Below are 18,004 nucleotides of genomic sequence, written 5' to 3' on the forward strand. Positions count from 1 at the left end.
TATCAAAGTAGAACTTTTTATAAATGATAGTTTTGTCATGGGTACAAAATAAGTATTTATTTTACATTTGTTTGATTTGTATGGACAGGCAATACTATAAATGTAAATTATTATGATTAAATGAATTTACATTTATTTTTTTGCAACAACGATTATTGTTATTTTAAATGAATATTATTTGTAACAATCCATTTATGTTGCAAAAAAGTGAATCATATTATAAATATTATCAAGATTTGATAATAATATTAAAATTTTTAAAACAAGATACTCGTTGCGAAAATTGATATTTAGTAACAATACAATTTGTAGCAAAACCAATATATTTTGTAACGACCAATGTCGTAGCTAATAATAAGATTTACATTCACCGTGGATTTGAATATATGGCAACAAACTGTTTTTTGCTACAAAAATTTTGTTGCAAAAAAGACGATTTTTAGCTACGGAAGAACTCGTTGCAAATACTTTTAGTAATAGCATCTCACATAACGGACAGAAGTCGTTGCGAAAAATCAAAAATTGTTGCCAATAATATATTTGGCAACGACTTTCCTCGTTGCCAAATAAAAATTTTCTTGTAGTGGACACAAATGGGTGTCTACAACTTCCTTAGTGTAACACCCTAGAAATTCCTTTCCTTTAAATACACACTTTACTCTTTTTAAAATACGTTTTAGGAATATCTAAGACATTACCGCCACCGTGAAAACAGCTAAGGCAACTTTCAAAGATACACAGCGGAAGACTTGAAAACCAAAACTATTTAAATAACACAATTTAAAAACCAAACCAACGAAAGTAAAGTTGAAAATCAACAAAACCAAAGTCAAATAAAATCCACTACAACTTAGAACCATTTAAGGCCCTTATTCAAAACCGAAACAACCAAACTTTTGTGTTAGTCCATAAAGTAATATAATAAAATATTCAATGCATAAAACACATCATATCCTAATGGAAGCTAGCATGATTCTCTCTTCACTCATGCCCCGTCATGAACATGCTTCAATACATGAAAAGTGTATCTCTACTTGCCCCCACTACTCTCCATTAAAATGGATCATCGTAGGGCCAAGATAAAGACATGGCCAGACACAAACAACACACACAATCAGCAAAGCTGAGTACATAAGCGTAATTAAACACACTAACATGCATTCTCCTATATATCATCTCACACACTTACCTCATTGCACCTGTTTACAAGCACACACAACAATCAACAAGACACTTTAACTAGACACTAAATAATTCATTTAGCGTTGATTACGCATCGAACGGGTTTCCAACTATACCTCCCCCAATAAATTGAGGTTAACTGACACGGGAGCTAACCGTGCTAGCAACAACCTGTGCCACACATAGGTGGCGGAATTCCAGCGCATAATAATAATAAAAAGGAATATACAGCGTCCTGTAATCCGTTAGAAGTTATGATCAAATATAAAGTCACATAACTCCCCCCATATGTTCATACTCAAGGTATATACATTCCAAGAGTTTTGGTGCGTAATCTCTTTCACTTTACGTTATTTACATATTATTAGACTTGGTGATGACCCTCAAAGCATAACAATTCAATCATCAATAATAATTCAATCACTCAAACATACCAATTTAATTCTTAAATATTTAGTGACCACATAATATTTAATGTTGAACCCTTTTTAATTCTACCTCAGTGTCAAAGACACCTTAAACGCATAAGGCGCCAAAAATCCTATCCCTCGGTGTTAAAAACACTTTAAGTGCACAAAGGCACCAACATACAATTTATTCCTTGTGTACATAGACACTTATATAGCTCCTTTCTCATGCTTAAAGCATCAATAAAAATTATATGAACCATAATAAAATTTCTTTTCAATATTCCAAACATAATTAAACAATTAGTTTAATTAAACATGCTCTCTGTCATGCCATAAAAAAATATGTAGTCCATATAATCATGCCAAAATATAATTTTCCAATCTATAAAACATCACAAATAATTCATGCTTCACAATTCAATCACCAACACCAATAATTCACAACTCAATACATAAACCTTAGCATGATACTACTTGTAATTGATTGAAATTAAACCTAGCATGATTCTACATCATCAAAATATGCTAAGTACGCGAACGTACCTTGAGTACGTTATTAAAACTGCCACAACTAGTAGAAATCGCTTACTTCAAAGTCTCATACACATTAAATCCATAATAGAGTATTAATATTCACTCTAAACAAATTTCCAGTAATATTTATTATTTTAAAACCCTTCATATATTAATTAGATTAAGCTGAAATTATATTTAAAACACCCTAAATTAAGTCCCAATTAGTGGGTAATTAAAATTTCTTCAAGAAACCCAATATTAAGTGTTCTACATAAAATTTCAGCACTTTATTATACTTAAAACTTGCTGTAATTTGGTTTTAAAACACTTAAAACAAAGGCCTACCCTATTATACATCATAATCTTTCAATAAATCATGAAACAAGAACCTAGGGTTTCAAAAATTGGGGCTTTTTAATTAAAAACCAAATCTAAAAATTAATTCATACAATTACAATTATCAAACATCAAAATTAAATCCCAAAACTCATAAATTATAATTAGATCTAAGCATAGGTTAAATTAAAATAAGAAAGCTAAGTTTTTTTTTTTTATATATATATATAGTTCGAAAAAGAAAGGGGGAAAAAGAGGAGGAAGAACGGTAGCCACCACCGGGTGCCGGCTGCTGGCGGCGGCGGCTGCCTGCTGCCGGCGGCTTGCGCTGCTGGCAGCGGCGGCCACCAGCTGCCGGTGGCTGGCAGCGGTTGTGAGGGAGAAGGACAGCCGAAAAAAATAATGGGAAAGGGAAAAAGAAAAAGAAAGAAAAATAAGGAGGAGAGAGAGAAGTTTATCTTGGGTTTTCTCCACTCTGGGCAAAGTTTGATTTGCCTCATAAGTGGGATATTTATACCCCTTCTCTACTAACCCTTTTCCCTAAACTTTCCTCTTTTAGGTTTTCCTAATTCCTTCCCTAATAAAACTTGTTGAAAATTAAACTTTCGTAAAATAAAACCCCAACTTTTAAATAAAATAATTAAATAAACTTTCCTTTAATAATAATATTAATTAAAATACTTTAATTAAAATAATTACAACTATTTAAATACTTTATAAAATACATACTTTAAAGAAAATACGTATAAAAATATGGGGTATTATACTCTACCCACCTTAAAACGAAGTTTCGTCCCGAAACTTGGGGAACGAAATTCAAACCTTTTTCCTTAATATGTATAGTATTGTTATACTTTTTGTCACTCCTTTACTGTTTTATGTCTCTTTGAGAGCATAAATACTCGAAATACTTGTTTAAATTCGTGCATAGAGCACAAAAATAACCGAAATATAAGGAAAAAGCGCGAAATTCTACCGCATTCTACCCCCCTTAAAGAAAACGAGTTACGCCCCCGTAACTCTACATACCTGAAACAACTGTGGGTATTTCTTTTTCATTTCATCCTCTGCCTCCCAAGTGGCTTCCTCATATTCTTGGTTAGACCAAAGTACTTTTACAATCTTAACGTTTTTGTTGCGTGTACTACACACTTTACTGTCAAGAATCTTGACATGTCTCTCTTTATAGGTTAAACTTTGATCTAACTCGATGGTTTCGGGTTGTAGCACATGGGATTTATCGGGGATGTACCTTCTCAATTGGGACACATGAAATACGTCATGTACTTTACTAAGCTCCATAGGTAAGGCTAACCTATAAGCTACTTTGCCTATTCTTTGTAGTATTTCATATGGACCAATGTATTTTGGACTGAGTTTTCCTTTCTTTCCAAATCTCATCACCCCCTTCATTGGTGACACCTTTAACAAAACCTTATCACCAATTTCGAACTCTTCTTCCCTTCGCTTCGAGTTTGCATAGCTCTTTTGGCGATCTTGAGGTGCTTGAATTTTAGCTTGAATTTCCCTTACTTGTTTAACTGTGTCTTCAATCATTTGAGGCCTTAGGATCATGGTCTCACTAATGTCATTCCAACAAATTGGACTTCTACATTTTCTCAAACATAAAGCCTCAAATGGTGCCATTCCTATGCTTGCGTGGTAACTATTATTATAGGAAAATTCAATTAAATCCAAACTGTCTTCCCAACCTCCTTGGAAGTCTATTACACAAGCTCTCAACATGTCCTCCAAGGTTTGAATAGTTCTTTCAGTTTGCCCATCTGTGGCAGGGTGAAATGCTGTACTCATCTTAAGTATGGTACCAAAATTTTCTTGAACACTTTTCCAGAATTTTGAGAGAAATCTGGAATCCCTGTCAGAAACAATATCTTTTGGAACTCCATGTAACGTTACTACATGCTTGATGTAAGCCTTCGCAAGTTGCTCCATCTTCCAAGTTTCTGTCATTGGTATAAACACTGCTGATTTCGTAAGTCTGTCCACCACTACCCAAATGGTATCATTTCCACTCCTTGACTTAGGTAAGGCAGTCACAAAATCCATTGAAATGCAATCCCACTTCCATCGTGGAATTTTAGTGACCGTACTGTTCCTTGAGGTCTTCTGTGTTCTATCTTCACCTTTGGACATGTTAAACACTTTGCCACAAATTCAGCAACCTCATTTTTCATTCTTGGCCACCAAAACATCTTCTTCAAATCCTTATATAGTTTGTCTCCTCCCGGGTGTACAGAGTAAGGTGTATTGTGGCCTTCTTCCATCAACTTCCTCTTCACCTCCTCACATTTCTGTGGTACACACCATCTACTTTTGTACCTCAAACTCCCATCTTCGTGGATTTTTAAATCTGTAGTCTTTCCCTGCTTAATTTTCTCGCGAATCCTATCCAACTTTACATCCCCTTCTTGGTTGACTCGGATCTCGTCAAAGATAGTTGATTGGATGCTTAGATTTGCAAGAATACCCGCTGGTACTCCCCATTCCACGACCTCCAGGTTCAATTTCATCATTTCTCTGCATAGTTCATTAGCCACTACCAACGAGTTGATTCCATGACAAGTCTTACGACTTAGAGCGTCCGCGACCACATTCGCTTTCCCTTCGTGGTATTGTATGTCTAAATCATAATCTGTCGTATACTCTAACCATCTTCGCTGACGGGAGTTTAAGTCCTTTTGGGTGAAAATGTATTTTAAGCTTTTGTGGTCTGTGTAAATTCTACATTTCACCCCATATAAATAATGGCGCCAAATTTTTAGCGCAAAAATGATTGTAGCTAATTCCAGATCATGAGTGGGGTAGTTTACTTCATGCTTCTTTAACTGTCTCGATGCATATGCAATCACCTTCCCATTTTGCATAAGCACGCATCCTAAGCCATTCTTTGATGCGTCACTGTACACATCATATAGTCCACTATCATCCGGGAGTGTAAGTACTGGTGCTGTGATTAGTTTCTGCTTCAAGATTTGGAATGCTTCCTCACATTTATCGTCCCACTCAAAATTTTTGTTCTTCTTCATCAAGGTGGTCATGGGTTTAGCAATTTTGGAGAAATCTTTAACAAAACGTCTATAATACCCTGCTAAGCCTAGGAAACTTCTCACGTAAGATACTGTCTTGGGTGTCGGCCAACCCTTAACTGCTTCTATTTTGGTTGGATCTACTTCCACTCCTTCTTTGGACACATAATGTCCCAAGAAAGCTACCTTTTCTAACCAGAATTTACACTTAGAGAATTTTGCGTAGAGGTAGTTTTCTCTTAGTGTTTGCAGAATTGCCCTTAGGTGTTTTGCGTGCTCTTTCTTACTCTTCGAGTACACCAGTATGTCATCTATGAATACAACTACAAACTTATCCATAAATTGATGAAACACTCTATTCATCAAATCCATAAAAATTGCTGGGGCATTGGTCAATCCAAAAGGCATAACTGTAAATTCGTAATGCCCAAATCTTGTCCTAAATGCAGTTTTTGGAATGTCCTCGTCAGCAATCCTTATTTGGTGATACCCAGATCTCAAGTCGATCTTTGAAAACACAGTGGCACCCTTCAGCTGGTTAAACAGATCATCTATTCTTGGCAAGGGATACTTATTCTTTATGGTTACTTTATTTAGTTCCCTGTAGTCAATGCTCAACCTCATACTTCCATCCTTCTTTTTCACAAACAGAACAGGTGCTCCCCAAGGAGAAGCACTTGGTCTAATGTACCCTTTGTCCAACAAATCTTGTAACTGATCCTTTAATTCACTCATTTCTGCAGGTGCCATTCTATATGGTGCCTTGGATATTGGGGCTGTTCCGGGAACTAAATCTATGGTAAAGTCGATTGCCCTCTTAGGTGGCATCCCAGGGATCTCTTCCGGAAACACATCCAGAAATTCGTTGACCACTTCTATATTTCCTGGATTTGCCACTTGTTCATGGTTCATATCCCTAACGCTGCAGAAATATACTGGATGTCCCTTCTTCATGTACTTTGCTAATTTTAGCACTGATATTACCCTTGGGCACTTTGTTTTACCATTCATCCAGTAAGTCACTGATTCATTTCCACTTGTGACCATCTTCACTTTATGTGATCTACAACTAATCTCAGCATTATACTTACTCAGCCAGTCCATCCCCAAGATAAGGTCAAAGTCGCTCAGCCCAAACTCAATAAGATCAGACGGAAATATCTTTCCCTCTATTTCTAAAGGCACATATCGAAAAGTTTTGGTACATTTCACTACCCCACCTGTCGGGATGGTTTTAGGTAAATCTACTGCCTCTATTGTTTTTAAGCAGTCCTTATGTTTTTAAACAATACCCTTAAAAACAAAAGAAAAAGTTGCACCAGAATCAAACAATACTTTATCAGGAATAGAGTTAATAGAAAAAGTACCAGTGATAATATCTTTCGTGGCCTCTGCCTCGTGCCTACTCAAAACATTCAGTTTCCCTGCAGTTCCTCCCTTTTGCTGGCTGTTACTATTAATGGTGTTACTATTTCTCACCCCATTCTGCTGCACTCCCTTATTCCTAGAAAAATTGTTGTTGTTCCCTTGGAAATTCTTCTTGTTTCCTCATGAGTTATAGTTGTTCTGTTTATTCCCATTAGCATTCTTAGAGTAACACTCATACTCCCTATGCCCCAGTTTGTTGCAAGCGCGACAAGGAACCAAATTGCCTTCACAATCCCTCCCAGGGTGATTGTTCCTACACCTCTTGCAGAAGTAAATCCTTCCATTCTTATTATTCCCCTGGTTATTGTTTCTAGCCCCTCCATTGTTGTTACGGTTCCCTTGACGGTTATTACCATGGAAGTTGTTATTGTTGTGGAAGTTATTGTTATGGTGAAACCTCTGTTTCTTAAAACCATTCTGGTTTCCCTGTTGGTTTCCAGAAACTTGTCCCACTTCCTTCCTCTTCTCTCTTACTTCTATTTCAGCTAACTCTTTCTTCTTCTTTTCTTCCAGAGCATAAAGGTGTGCGGCCCTTCCATATACTTCATCCAGGGTCTCAAATACCTGCCCGCACAGCTTCAACTGCAGATCAGTAGTTAACCCACTCTCAAACTTCCTAGCTTTTGCTTTCTCCGTAGAGACGGATCCTTCAGCAAAACGGGATAACTCAATAAACTTGGTGTAATATTCCGTAACTGTCATCTTGTCCATCCTAAGGTTTGAAAATTCCTCAGCCTTCTGCTTCTGCAAAAAAAGCTAGGATAAAACATGTCTCTCACTTTTTCTTGGAATTTGGTCCAATTGAACCCAGGTAATGCTCTAATGGTAGCCTCGTTTTGTTGCCACCAAAGGTCAGCTTCACCCCTCAGATAGTAGGTAGCACAGCTCACTTTGGAGTTTTCAGGGCATCCCACAGCTCCAAACAGTTTCTCAAATTCCCTTAACCAATTTTCCAACACAACAAGATCAGGCTCGCCCTGATAGGTTGGTGGCTTGCTCTGCGCCACCTTTTGAAAGAGCTCCCCTTGAGCATCCCCGTTACCAGTTGAGTTCCTTGCGAATTGTTGGGCAACCGCTGCCAATTGCCTCACTACATCATTCAAATCATTTCCACCACTACCTGAACTTCGTCCCCCTGCCATTTGGTTTCTCTTAAATATAGGACAAGGATAACTATTAGATATGGCTAGGTTTAGCTCTCAAGACGAACACCCGTATATACCTAACGACTTTTTAAACATTTACAGTAAAATTTGAAGCTAACAATTTGGGATAGCAATTGCTAAAAATTCCCTTAATGTAGCTTTATCAATTAATATTGATTGCTAACCAACCATGCATTTAATAAAGCATCACAATAAATATAAAAATAATTCCCATGGACGTTTGCGGTTTATAAATGTTTGTTGGAGATAAGTTGCTTGGAATGGTGATTACTGGAATAATGGTGTGAAATGGAATATTTGTAAAACAAAAGAATTTATAAATAAAAATTTATCAAAGAAATAAATAAGGTTTTAATTAAATTAGACTGAAGATATTCAAATAAAAAGTGTGTTCCAAAAACTGATGTGCTCATGCCACTTATTTGCTAAAACTGAAATAACAAATAAATTTTGAAATAAAGAATATGAATTCGTGGCGAGGAAAGTCATAAGATTAAATCCTTTCGAACGTTGTCCCTTTTGTCAGTGGATTGCTTGTAGCTTGAAGGATCGAAGTTAGAATCATTTGACTCCTCCATTGGTTCAGGTGATTCAGGTTCAGGTTCTACTAGAACAAACTCCCCTTCTTCTTCCTCACCCGATGAAATATCTATAATTATTGGAGTTGGAGGTGGGTTTGGATCAGAAATGTCCATAAGTGAACTATTACCCTCTTGTTGTTCTCCATTCTCTGCTGGATTACCCCCCGACGAAGAAGAAGAAGAAGAAGAAGCAGAATTTTTTGGTTGTTGATTTGGAGGAGGATTGTTCTCTGCTGGGTTATCAAAGTAGTAGTCAGGGTAGGGAAGGTTTAAGCGCCGACAATAAAATTTCTCCACCCTTACGAGATATTTGGTTAAAAAAATATAGTCTGGATACCACTGGCCATAATAGTCTCTGTATTTATGGTAATTTGGGATGTCTCCTGGAAGATAAAAATCAGAAAATCTTTGTTTGACAGCAAAGTAAAGGGGCTCCTCTGGAAGACAATGGACAATCATTGCCGAAATACGATCAGGGGTGTCATAAACTTTCTCCTGTAGGACATTGCTCATGTAGGAACAAAAGTATCTGATCTTTTCTACAAAGTCATAGGAGTGTTCATTATTTTTCTTTACGAGAGATCCCATTTGGGTAAACTTGCTAGGAAAGATTGGCATCCTGTAGAGAAAAGGTTTAGAAAAGATTTCCCTTCCCTAAAGAAATAAAATAAAATGAAATAAATAATACAAAGTTCAGTGTTCAATCAAACAATCTTTAGGGTTCACATAGAATAATACATATTTTGCATGCCTCATCAACGAACATCTAGTCAAATCACATGCTTGATACTCAAAATAAAATTATGCACTTAGGGAGAAATTTAAATCTTAGCCTATATGCCCTTTCTTTATCCTACCCAAGCTCACCAACATGTTAATAAAAGCTTTTAACACATAGTACTTACCTTAATCCTTGCTTCCTGCAATACATAAAAAAAATAGAGCGTACATATTTCCCCCAAAAATAATCAAATTTCGGCCCAAAAATTTTTTTTTTTTTTTTTTGACACAAAAAAAATTCGAGTGTTCTTAAAAAAAAAAATTTCGGACCATAATTAAAAAAATAAATAAATTAAAAAAAAATTTCGGCCCTTAAAAAAAATATAACTATATATATAAAAAAAATATAAAATTAGAACAATCATCGTTTAATAATAAAATTAACACTTGGCCAAGTTTAAATCCAGTAAAAAAAATGTTTTCGGGTTAGTGGTAATTTAAAATCTCAACCTAAGCTCCCAGATACCACTTTGTAACACCCTAGAAATTCCTTTCCTTTAATTACATATTTTACTCTTTTTAAAATACGTTTTAGGAATATCTAAGACATTACCGCCACCGTGAAAACGGTTAAGGCAACTATCAAAGATACACAGCGGAAGACTTGAAAACCAAAACTATTTAAATAACACAATTTAAAAACCAAACCAACGAAAGTAAAGTTGAAAATCAACAAAACCAAAGTCAAATAAAATCCACTACAACTACGAACCATTTAAGGCCCTTATTCAAAACCGAAACAACCAAACTTTTGTGTTAGTCCATAAAGTAATATAATAAAATATTCAATGCATAAAACACATCATATCCTAATGGAAGCTAGCATGATTCTCTCTTCACTCATGCCCCGTCATGAACATGCTTCAATACCTGAAAAGTGTATCTCTACTTGCCCCCACTACTCTCCATTAAAATGGATCATCGTAGGGCCAAGATAAAGACATGGCCAGACACAAACAACTCACACAATCAGCAAAGCTGAGTACATAAGCGTAATTAAACACACTAACATGCATTCTCCTATATATCATCACACACACTTACCTCATTGCACCTGTTTACAAGCACACACAACAATCAACAAGCCACTTTAACTAGACACTAAATAATTCATTTAGCGTTGATTACGCATCGAACGGGTTTCCAACTATACCTCCCCCAATAAATTGAGGTTAACTGACACGGGAGCTAACCGTGCCAGCAACAACCTGTGCCACACATAGGTGGCGGAATTCCAGCGCATAATAATAATAAAAAGGAATATATAGCGTTCTGTACTCCGTTAGAAGTTATGATCAAATATAAAGTCACATAACTCCCCCCATATGTTCATACTCAAGGTATATACGTTCCAAGAGTTTTGGTGCATAATCTCTTTCACTTTACGTTATTTAAATATTATTAAACTTGGTGATGACCCTCAAAGCATAACAATTAAATCATCAATAATAATTCAATCACTCAAACATACCAATTTAATTCTTGAATATTTAGTGACCAAATAATATTTAAAGTTGAACCCTTTTTAATTCTACCTCAGTGTCAAAGACACCTTAAACGCATAAAGCGTCAAACATCCTATCCCTCGGTGTTAAAAACACCTTAAGTGCACAAAGGCACCAACATACAATTTATTCCTTGTGTACATAGACACTTATATAGCTCCTTTCTCATGCTTAAAGCATCAATAAAAATTATATGAACTATAATAAAATTTCTTTTCAATATTCCAAACATAATTAAACAATTAGTTTAATCAAACATGCTCTCTATCATGACATAAATAAATATGTAGTCCATATAATCATGCCAAAATATAATTTCCCAATCCATAAACCATCACAAATAATTCATGCTTCACAATTCAATCACCAACACCAATAATTCACAACTCAATACATAAACCTTAGCATGATACAACTTGTAATTGATTGAAATTAAACCTAGCATGATTCTACATCATAAAAATATGCTAAGTATGCGAACGTACCTTGAGTACGTTATTAAAACTGCCACAACTACTAGAAATCGCTTACTTCAAAGTCTCCTACACATTAAATCCATAATAGAGTATTAATATTCACTCTAAACAAATTTCCAGCAATATATATTATTTTAAAACCCTTCATAAATTAATTAGAATAAGCTGAAATTATATTTAAAACACCCTAAATTAAGTCCCAATTAGTGGGTAATTAAAATTTCTTCAAGAAACCCAATATTAAGTGTTCTACATAAAATTTCAGCTCTTTATTATACTTAAAACTTGCTGTAATTTGGTTTTAAAAGACTTAAAACAAAGGCCTACCCTATTATACATCATAATCTTTCAATAAATCATGAAACAAGAACCTAGGGTTTCAAAATTGGGGCTTTTTAATTAAAAACCAAATCTGAAAATTAATTCATACAATTACAATTATCAAACATCAAAATTAAATCCCAAAACTCATAAATTATAATTAGATCTGAGCATAGGTTAAATTAAAATAAGAAAGCTAAGTTTTTTTATTTTTTTATATATATATATATATATAGTCCGAAAAAGAAAGGGGGAAAAAGAGGAGGAAGAACGGCAGCCACCACCGGCTGCCGGCTGCTGGCGGCGGCAGCTGCCTGCTGCCGGCGGCTTGCGCTGCTGGCAGCGGCGGCCACCAGCTGCCGGTGGCTGGTAGCGGTGGTGAGGGAGAAGGTCAGCCGAAAAAAATAAGGGGAAGGGGAAAAAGAAAAAGAAAGAAAAATAAGGAGGAGAGAGAGAAGTTTACCTTCGGTTTTCTCCACTCTGGGCAAAGTTTGATTTGCCTCATAAGTGGGATATTTATACCCCTTCTCTACTAACCCTCTTCCCTAAACTTTCCTCTTTTAGGTTTTCCTAATTCCTTCCCTAATAAAGCTTGTTGAAAATTAAACTTTTCTAAAATAAAACTCCAACTTTTAAATAAAATAATTAAATAAACTTTCCTTTAATAATAATATTAATTAAAATACTTTAATTAAAATAATTACAACTATTTAAATACTTTATAAAATACATACTTTAAATAAAATACGTATAAAAATACGGGGTATTACACTTAGTGGTTTGACCCTTTACATACCCCTATACTTTTATCCGCGATCAACTTGTCATCCAGGAAGAACTCAGTCTTGCCTTCCTCTACAGGCTCCTTAACATAAGTGGGCTAACAATCATAAAAAGAACGATCACCTGGGGATTAAGTCATCCTGCTTGAAGGGACGGATGGAGAAGGAGATGGTGATGAAGTCTCAGCACTGCCACCCCGCACTACATAATGGTCAAACCGATTCATATCAGCCATGTCATCAAGCCAAGTAAAACTATTTAGGAGCTGAACGTTGGGAATGGGGCTAACAAGAGAAACGTCAGGGGGATTAGCCTTGATGGCATCAGCTAACATCTTATAGCGCATTGCGCGTAGCCTTAAACGGGTTTGGTGGGACAAAGGAATCCTATCATTAACAAGCACCCGCTCGCAGTAAGGATCAAAGAAGTCAGGACGAGGCTCCCGTCAGAAAGGGTGAAAAGCACTACCCTCAGTAGTGGGATTCGCAGCAGTACTCGCCCTGCTCGTAGCGAGGGGACAATCAGGGGGCATAACCATTTGTATAGGAGTGGAGGAAGAAGAAAGAGAAACAGGTGGAGTGTGCGCTGAGCGCTCACCTAAAGAAGAGGATCTAGAAGAAGAATCCGATTCAGTGGCCACTTGAGGCTCACTTATGTTCTGACTATCAGAAGCGTCAGACATTGTGAAATCTACAATGATAAAAAGCCCGTAGAGAGGAAGAAGAAGGCAATAAGGCACGAAAAATTAAAAATTAGTTTATGAAGATAAGAACAATGGAGAAATGAAAAGAGGGAATCAAGAGCGCAATAACAACAACAGCAGATTAGGGGTAAAAATCAGACAATGAAAATTAAAACGAGTCAAAAGAAACAATTTTGTGAGGAAAAATGCAAAAGAAGCAAAATAGGGTAAGTACATACAACAAAAGGTACAAATGAAGTAACATTACAACAAAAGTTGCAAGCAACAGAGTACAACAATAATGGCGAACGCAAGAACTCGAACAAAAGAGGAGTTCAAAACTGCAACCAAGAGACAAAGAGAGGCAAAATTAGTAATAAAGCAAGAACAAAGAGGAGAAAAGTAAAAATGACAGGAAATTGAAGCAAAAATGAAGACGAAAGAACCAAAAACTTACCACAATAATGGAGGGGAACGCGCATCTGATAATAGGTACAAGAAAGAATGAGAATTCGAAATAAAAGAAAGAAGAAGGGTGATAAGGGAATAAACGCGTCGTCAATTGTCTATCCCTAGATCAAATACAATTTATACAACCAAAACAAACCTAATACGAGTATAAGGCAAGCATAGGGGTCGAACCACAGAGAACGGATAAACACCACACAATGTTATCGACAATTAAGCTAGTCCGGAATAGGAGATAAATAAACTAAAGTCTAAAGATGCTAAAACAAGAAATAAAACACTAAGGGAATTGGTTTAGGTATAGCATTCACTTGAACATAAACAAAGGCATAGAAATTGAATTAATTATGAACTAAACATGCTCGAATATCGAAATAAAGGGTCCAATCTAGCCGCCTTCCGGGGTCAATTGGCTTCTCCTAACATAGCCTCTATGTTTACACATTAGAACCATATACTAGGAGGAACTATTAAATAACAATCGATAGTAATGAACCTTAACTAAGTCAACTTCCGTTCCTTGTTAGCAAAGATTCACCTTTAATCAACTAACAATGTTCACTTGCAAGAAGATTAAAGAATATCAAGCATATAAAGAATTTAATCACAAATAAATCAATTATAAACCCTAAAACATGCTCAAGATCCAACTACACCACAACCATTCCCTTAATGGGGGAATTACTCAATAATCATGCTAATATCAAGATTAATTAACAAACAATCAAGAATAAACATGATTAACAAGCAATACCAACAACTAAAATAATAATCAAAATAAAACAAATAAAAAATAGAGGAGAGAGAGTCAAGAGATTCTCATTGATTGAATGTGGAAATCTACAAACAAGATAGTCAATCTTTTTCTTCAATATCCAAGCTCAAAAATGTTGAAACCCTCACTTTCTCTCTCTATAGTATCCTAATCCTAACCTAAACCTAGAGAGAGAAGATCTCCTAAAACTAATTAGAGAGTAGAATAGATGGTTATTGAATTCTCCTCCTTTCTAATTACCAAAAAAATGGGCATAAATACTAAGCTAGGAAAAATAGAAAAAGAAAAGAAAAGAAAATAAATTAAATTAAAAAGGAAAAGTAAAATAAGAAAACTAATATATAAAAAAAAGAAAGAGATAAGAAAAAAGGAAAAAGAAAAGAAAGAAATAAAAAATAAAAGAAAAATAAATAAAATAAACCCACAATTCCCCAACAAAAACAATCAGCCCCTCTTTCCTCTCTTCTTCGAAATTGGCTGCTTCAATTATCATCATCACCATTCATCAAAATCCATCATCACCGCACATCATCATCACAAATCAAAGATCAACGACCATCACCAAGCTTCAATCGTTCGATCCTCATTAAAAATCATGTGCGAGGCTTGTGAAGTGGTTCGGTCGAACCATGGGTTGGTGCGGCCGAACTAAGGGGTTGGTTCGGTCGAACCATGGGTGTGTTCGACCACACCTCTTCAATTTACAGAACTTTGAAAGTCTCTAACTCGTACTTCGACCGAACCCTCAACGGTTTGCTCGAACCCGATCTATTTGTGATTTGCTCTGATTTTTGGCCGTTGCTTGTGCGAATTGGTGGTTTGATGTGGCGCAAAGTGCTGCTGCTGGTGATTGCTGCGAGTGCGGCTGATTGTGGGTGTAAATTGGGGCGGTGGTGAAGTTGGTTGCTGCGGTTTGGGCTAGTGGAGATGCGCCGCTGCTCTTTTGGTGGTGAGAGTTGCAGCGGTGGAGATGGTTTGACGGTGGAACAGGGGAAGTTCTAGGTGGTGGTGCGGCTACTGTTGCTGTTGCAGTTGGGGTTGTGGGTTGGTGTGAGATGGATGAAATTGGTGGGTGATGGTGGTCCTTGGTGTGCGCTGTTGCGGCTGGTGGTGCTGTGAGGGTGGCAGCAGGTGAGCTGAGAAGTGCGTGGCTGATTGTGGTTGGGGATGCTGGCGGTTTAGGCGGTGGTTGGTGCTGGTGTGTGTGGTGTTTGCGGGATGGCTGTAAATTGGTGGTTGGAGGTTGGACTGGTGGTGAGTGGTGTTGTTGGTGGTAAGGCTGGAATGCGTGGTGGTTGATGTGTGAGTGAAGGAGAGGGAGCAAGGGAGTGAGATGCTGTTGCTTGGGATGGTGTAAGATAGTGAAGAATGTGGTAATGGTTAAGATTGGGCAGCAACTTTGGGGCTTGAAAGCTTCTTGGATTGACACCTTTGACTCGAGCCTCCGACCTCCGAGCACGATCCTACACAACCAAATAAAAACAAGGGAGAATCGGGACAAAGGTAAAATAAAATAAAATGAAAATAAACAAAGGACGAAATAAAACAAAACCACGACAAATAGAATAAAATAAAAATAAAAAAAATGAAATAGAAAATAAGAGACATAAAACTAAACTAATAAAAATAAAACAAAAACTATACAAGCAAATAAAGTAAAATAAAAAACGAAAATAAACTAAAGCTAATAAAATAAAGAAAATAAACTAAAACGCTCCAAAATTACCAAAATAAACTAGAAACTTTATTAAAGAGAAAACAAGAGAATAAAAGGAAAATAAGGGAAAATAAACACGAAAATTACCTAAACACTACCCCTAAGAGTGACATAAATGTCACTTATCAACGGGGAAGATGAAAAAATGAGGAAGGTAAAAAGAAGTGGGGGACAATGAATTTAATATGGAATTAATGGGCGGTTGGGCATGAAGTAAAACCAAGCCGCCATGTCACTTCGGTAAAATCGAAACTGCAGGATTGGATGATCGACACCTGTCCCATTCATGCAAATGCTGTTTCCGCCAATGAAAAAAAAATTTAAAAAAAGACTTCAGCAGGAGTGATCGAAAATCCTCTCCGCAAGATCGTTATTTCTCAAACTTCAGCGGGAGTGATAAAAAACCCTCTGCAAAATCGTCATTTCTCAGACTTCAGCGGGAGTGATTGAAATTCCTCTCTACAAGATCGTCATTTCTCAGACTTCAGCGTGAGTGATCGAAAATCCTCTCCGTAGGATCGTCATTTCAAAAACTTCACCAGGAGTGATCGAAATTCCTCTCTGCAAGATCGTCATTTCTTAGACTTCAGCGGGATTGATCGAAAATCCTCTCCGCAAGATCGTCATTTCTTAAACTTCAGCGGGGGTATTCCTCTCTATAAGATCATCATTTCTAAGACTTCAACAGGAGTGATCGAAATTCCTCTCTGCAAGATTATCATTTCTCAGACTTCAGCGGAAGTGATTGAAATTCCTCTCTGCAAAATCGTCATTTCTCAGACTTCAGCGGGAATGATCAAAATTCATCTCCGCAAGATCGTCATTTCTTGGACTTCAGCTCGAATGATCGAAATTTCTCTCCACAAAATCGTAATTTCTCAAACTTTAGCGGCTGTGATCAAAATCTCTCCCTGCAGTTTTAGCAAGCAACGACCAAGTGTGTGCCCAGCAGGCAAAAACAAAGCCACCTTTAACACTCAATAATACGATAGAGTCTTCACCAAGATTACGACCTGACCACTCAAGTCTTTGGATTGCATCACCAACCTAGAGACTGGAGGAGATAGGAGTGTGTAGGGTAATTTGGCTGGACGACCTGTTGAGTCATGACCAATAAGGATAAACGCCCAGAACAGCTGGCATGAATGACCTCATACCATCTCTCGAGGGGCTAGTTGTAAGGGATATCTCCTGCTGAGCTATTCCTTCCGGCTGGCCTCAAGATAGGAAGGCTCCGCCATGTAAAGAAGAGTCGGCATGAGTGACCTCATACCACCTCTTGAGGGGCTATTTGTATAGGATATCTTTTGCTGAACTATTGCCCAGCTCCCTAGGGTGCGCACTCATTACCGAAAGAACAACTGTGAGGGGCTCACCAACCCGATAGAGTCAGCCCGCAGAGCTGACTAGGCCGAACAATCCACAAAGGAGATCGTACACCTATAAATAGAGGGAAAAGTACAACGGAAAAGAGGTTAGACACACAAGTTATTACACTCTCTACATCTCTCTAGGTACACTTTCTCTCTCTAAACACTCTCTAACTTAAGCATCTGAGGGGGGTTCCTCGAACCACCCCTGAGGGCAGTTTACGTGGGTTGCCTTGTATAGGTTGTCGATGGGGCCCAACTCACCTAGCAGAACCCTTGGATCCACGCCTGGAACACTAGTATCTACGATTAAGACTAATCTAAAGAGTAAGGTACAAAAATACTCAACAATACGTAGACCATATTTAGATTTACAAAAATACATCATGCATCGCAGTCCGTATTTTCTATCCTAATCGGGTCCCACTTGTTGCCATTTTTTACAACCTGTGAAACAATAT

General features: G+C 36.9%; 1 protein-coding gene across 1 annotated transcript; it reads right to left on the reverse strand.

Annotated features, from left to right (window-relative positions):
* Positions 1 to 4,892: 4,892 nt before the first annotated feature.
* On the reverse strand, positions 4,893 to 13,213 carry LOC145557573 (uncharacterized). Its single transcript, XM_081618747.1, has 7 exons — positions 13,067 to 13,213; positions 12,545 to 12,628; positions 7,699 to 8,070; positions 6,305 to 6,763; positions 5,846 to 6,025; positions 5,315 to 5,677; positions 4,893 to 4,982 (listed from the first exon to the last, which is right to left on the reverse strand). Exons 1-7 carry the CDS (start codon positions 13,211 to 13,213, stop codon positions 4,893 to 4,895), a joined length of 1,695 nt encoding a protein of 564 aa, XP_081474873.1.
* Between the last annotated feature and the right edge of the window lie 4,791 nt (positions 13,214 to 18,004).

The sequence above is a fragment of the Chenopodium album genome, chromosome 9 (genome assembly GCF_948465745.1).
Source record: "Chenopodium album chromosome 9, dcCheAlbu1.1, whole genome shotgun sequence".
NCBI lineage: Eukaryota > Viridiplantae > Streptophyta > Magnoliopsida > Caryophyllales > Amaranthaceae > Chenopodium > Chenopodium album.

Bases quoted from the DNA above. Each gene is read 5' to 3' on its own strand.
- LOC145557573 (XM_081618747.1), bottom strand. From the start codon at position 13,213: ATGTCTGACGCTTCTGATAGTCAGAACATAAGTGAGCCTCAAGTGGCC. The intron at 12,629-13,066 runs GTTATGCCCCCT...TATGATTGTTAG, and splicing joins CCTCCACTCCTATACAAATG to CCCACTTATGTTAAGGAGCC. The intron at 8,071-12,544 runs GTATGTAAAGGG...CCTATATTTAAG, and splicing joins TCGCGGATAAAAGTATAGGG to AGAAACCAAATGGCAGGGGG.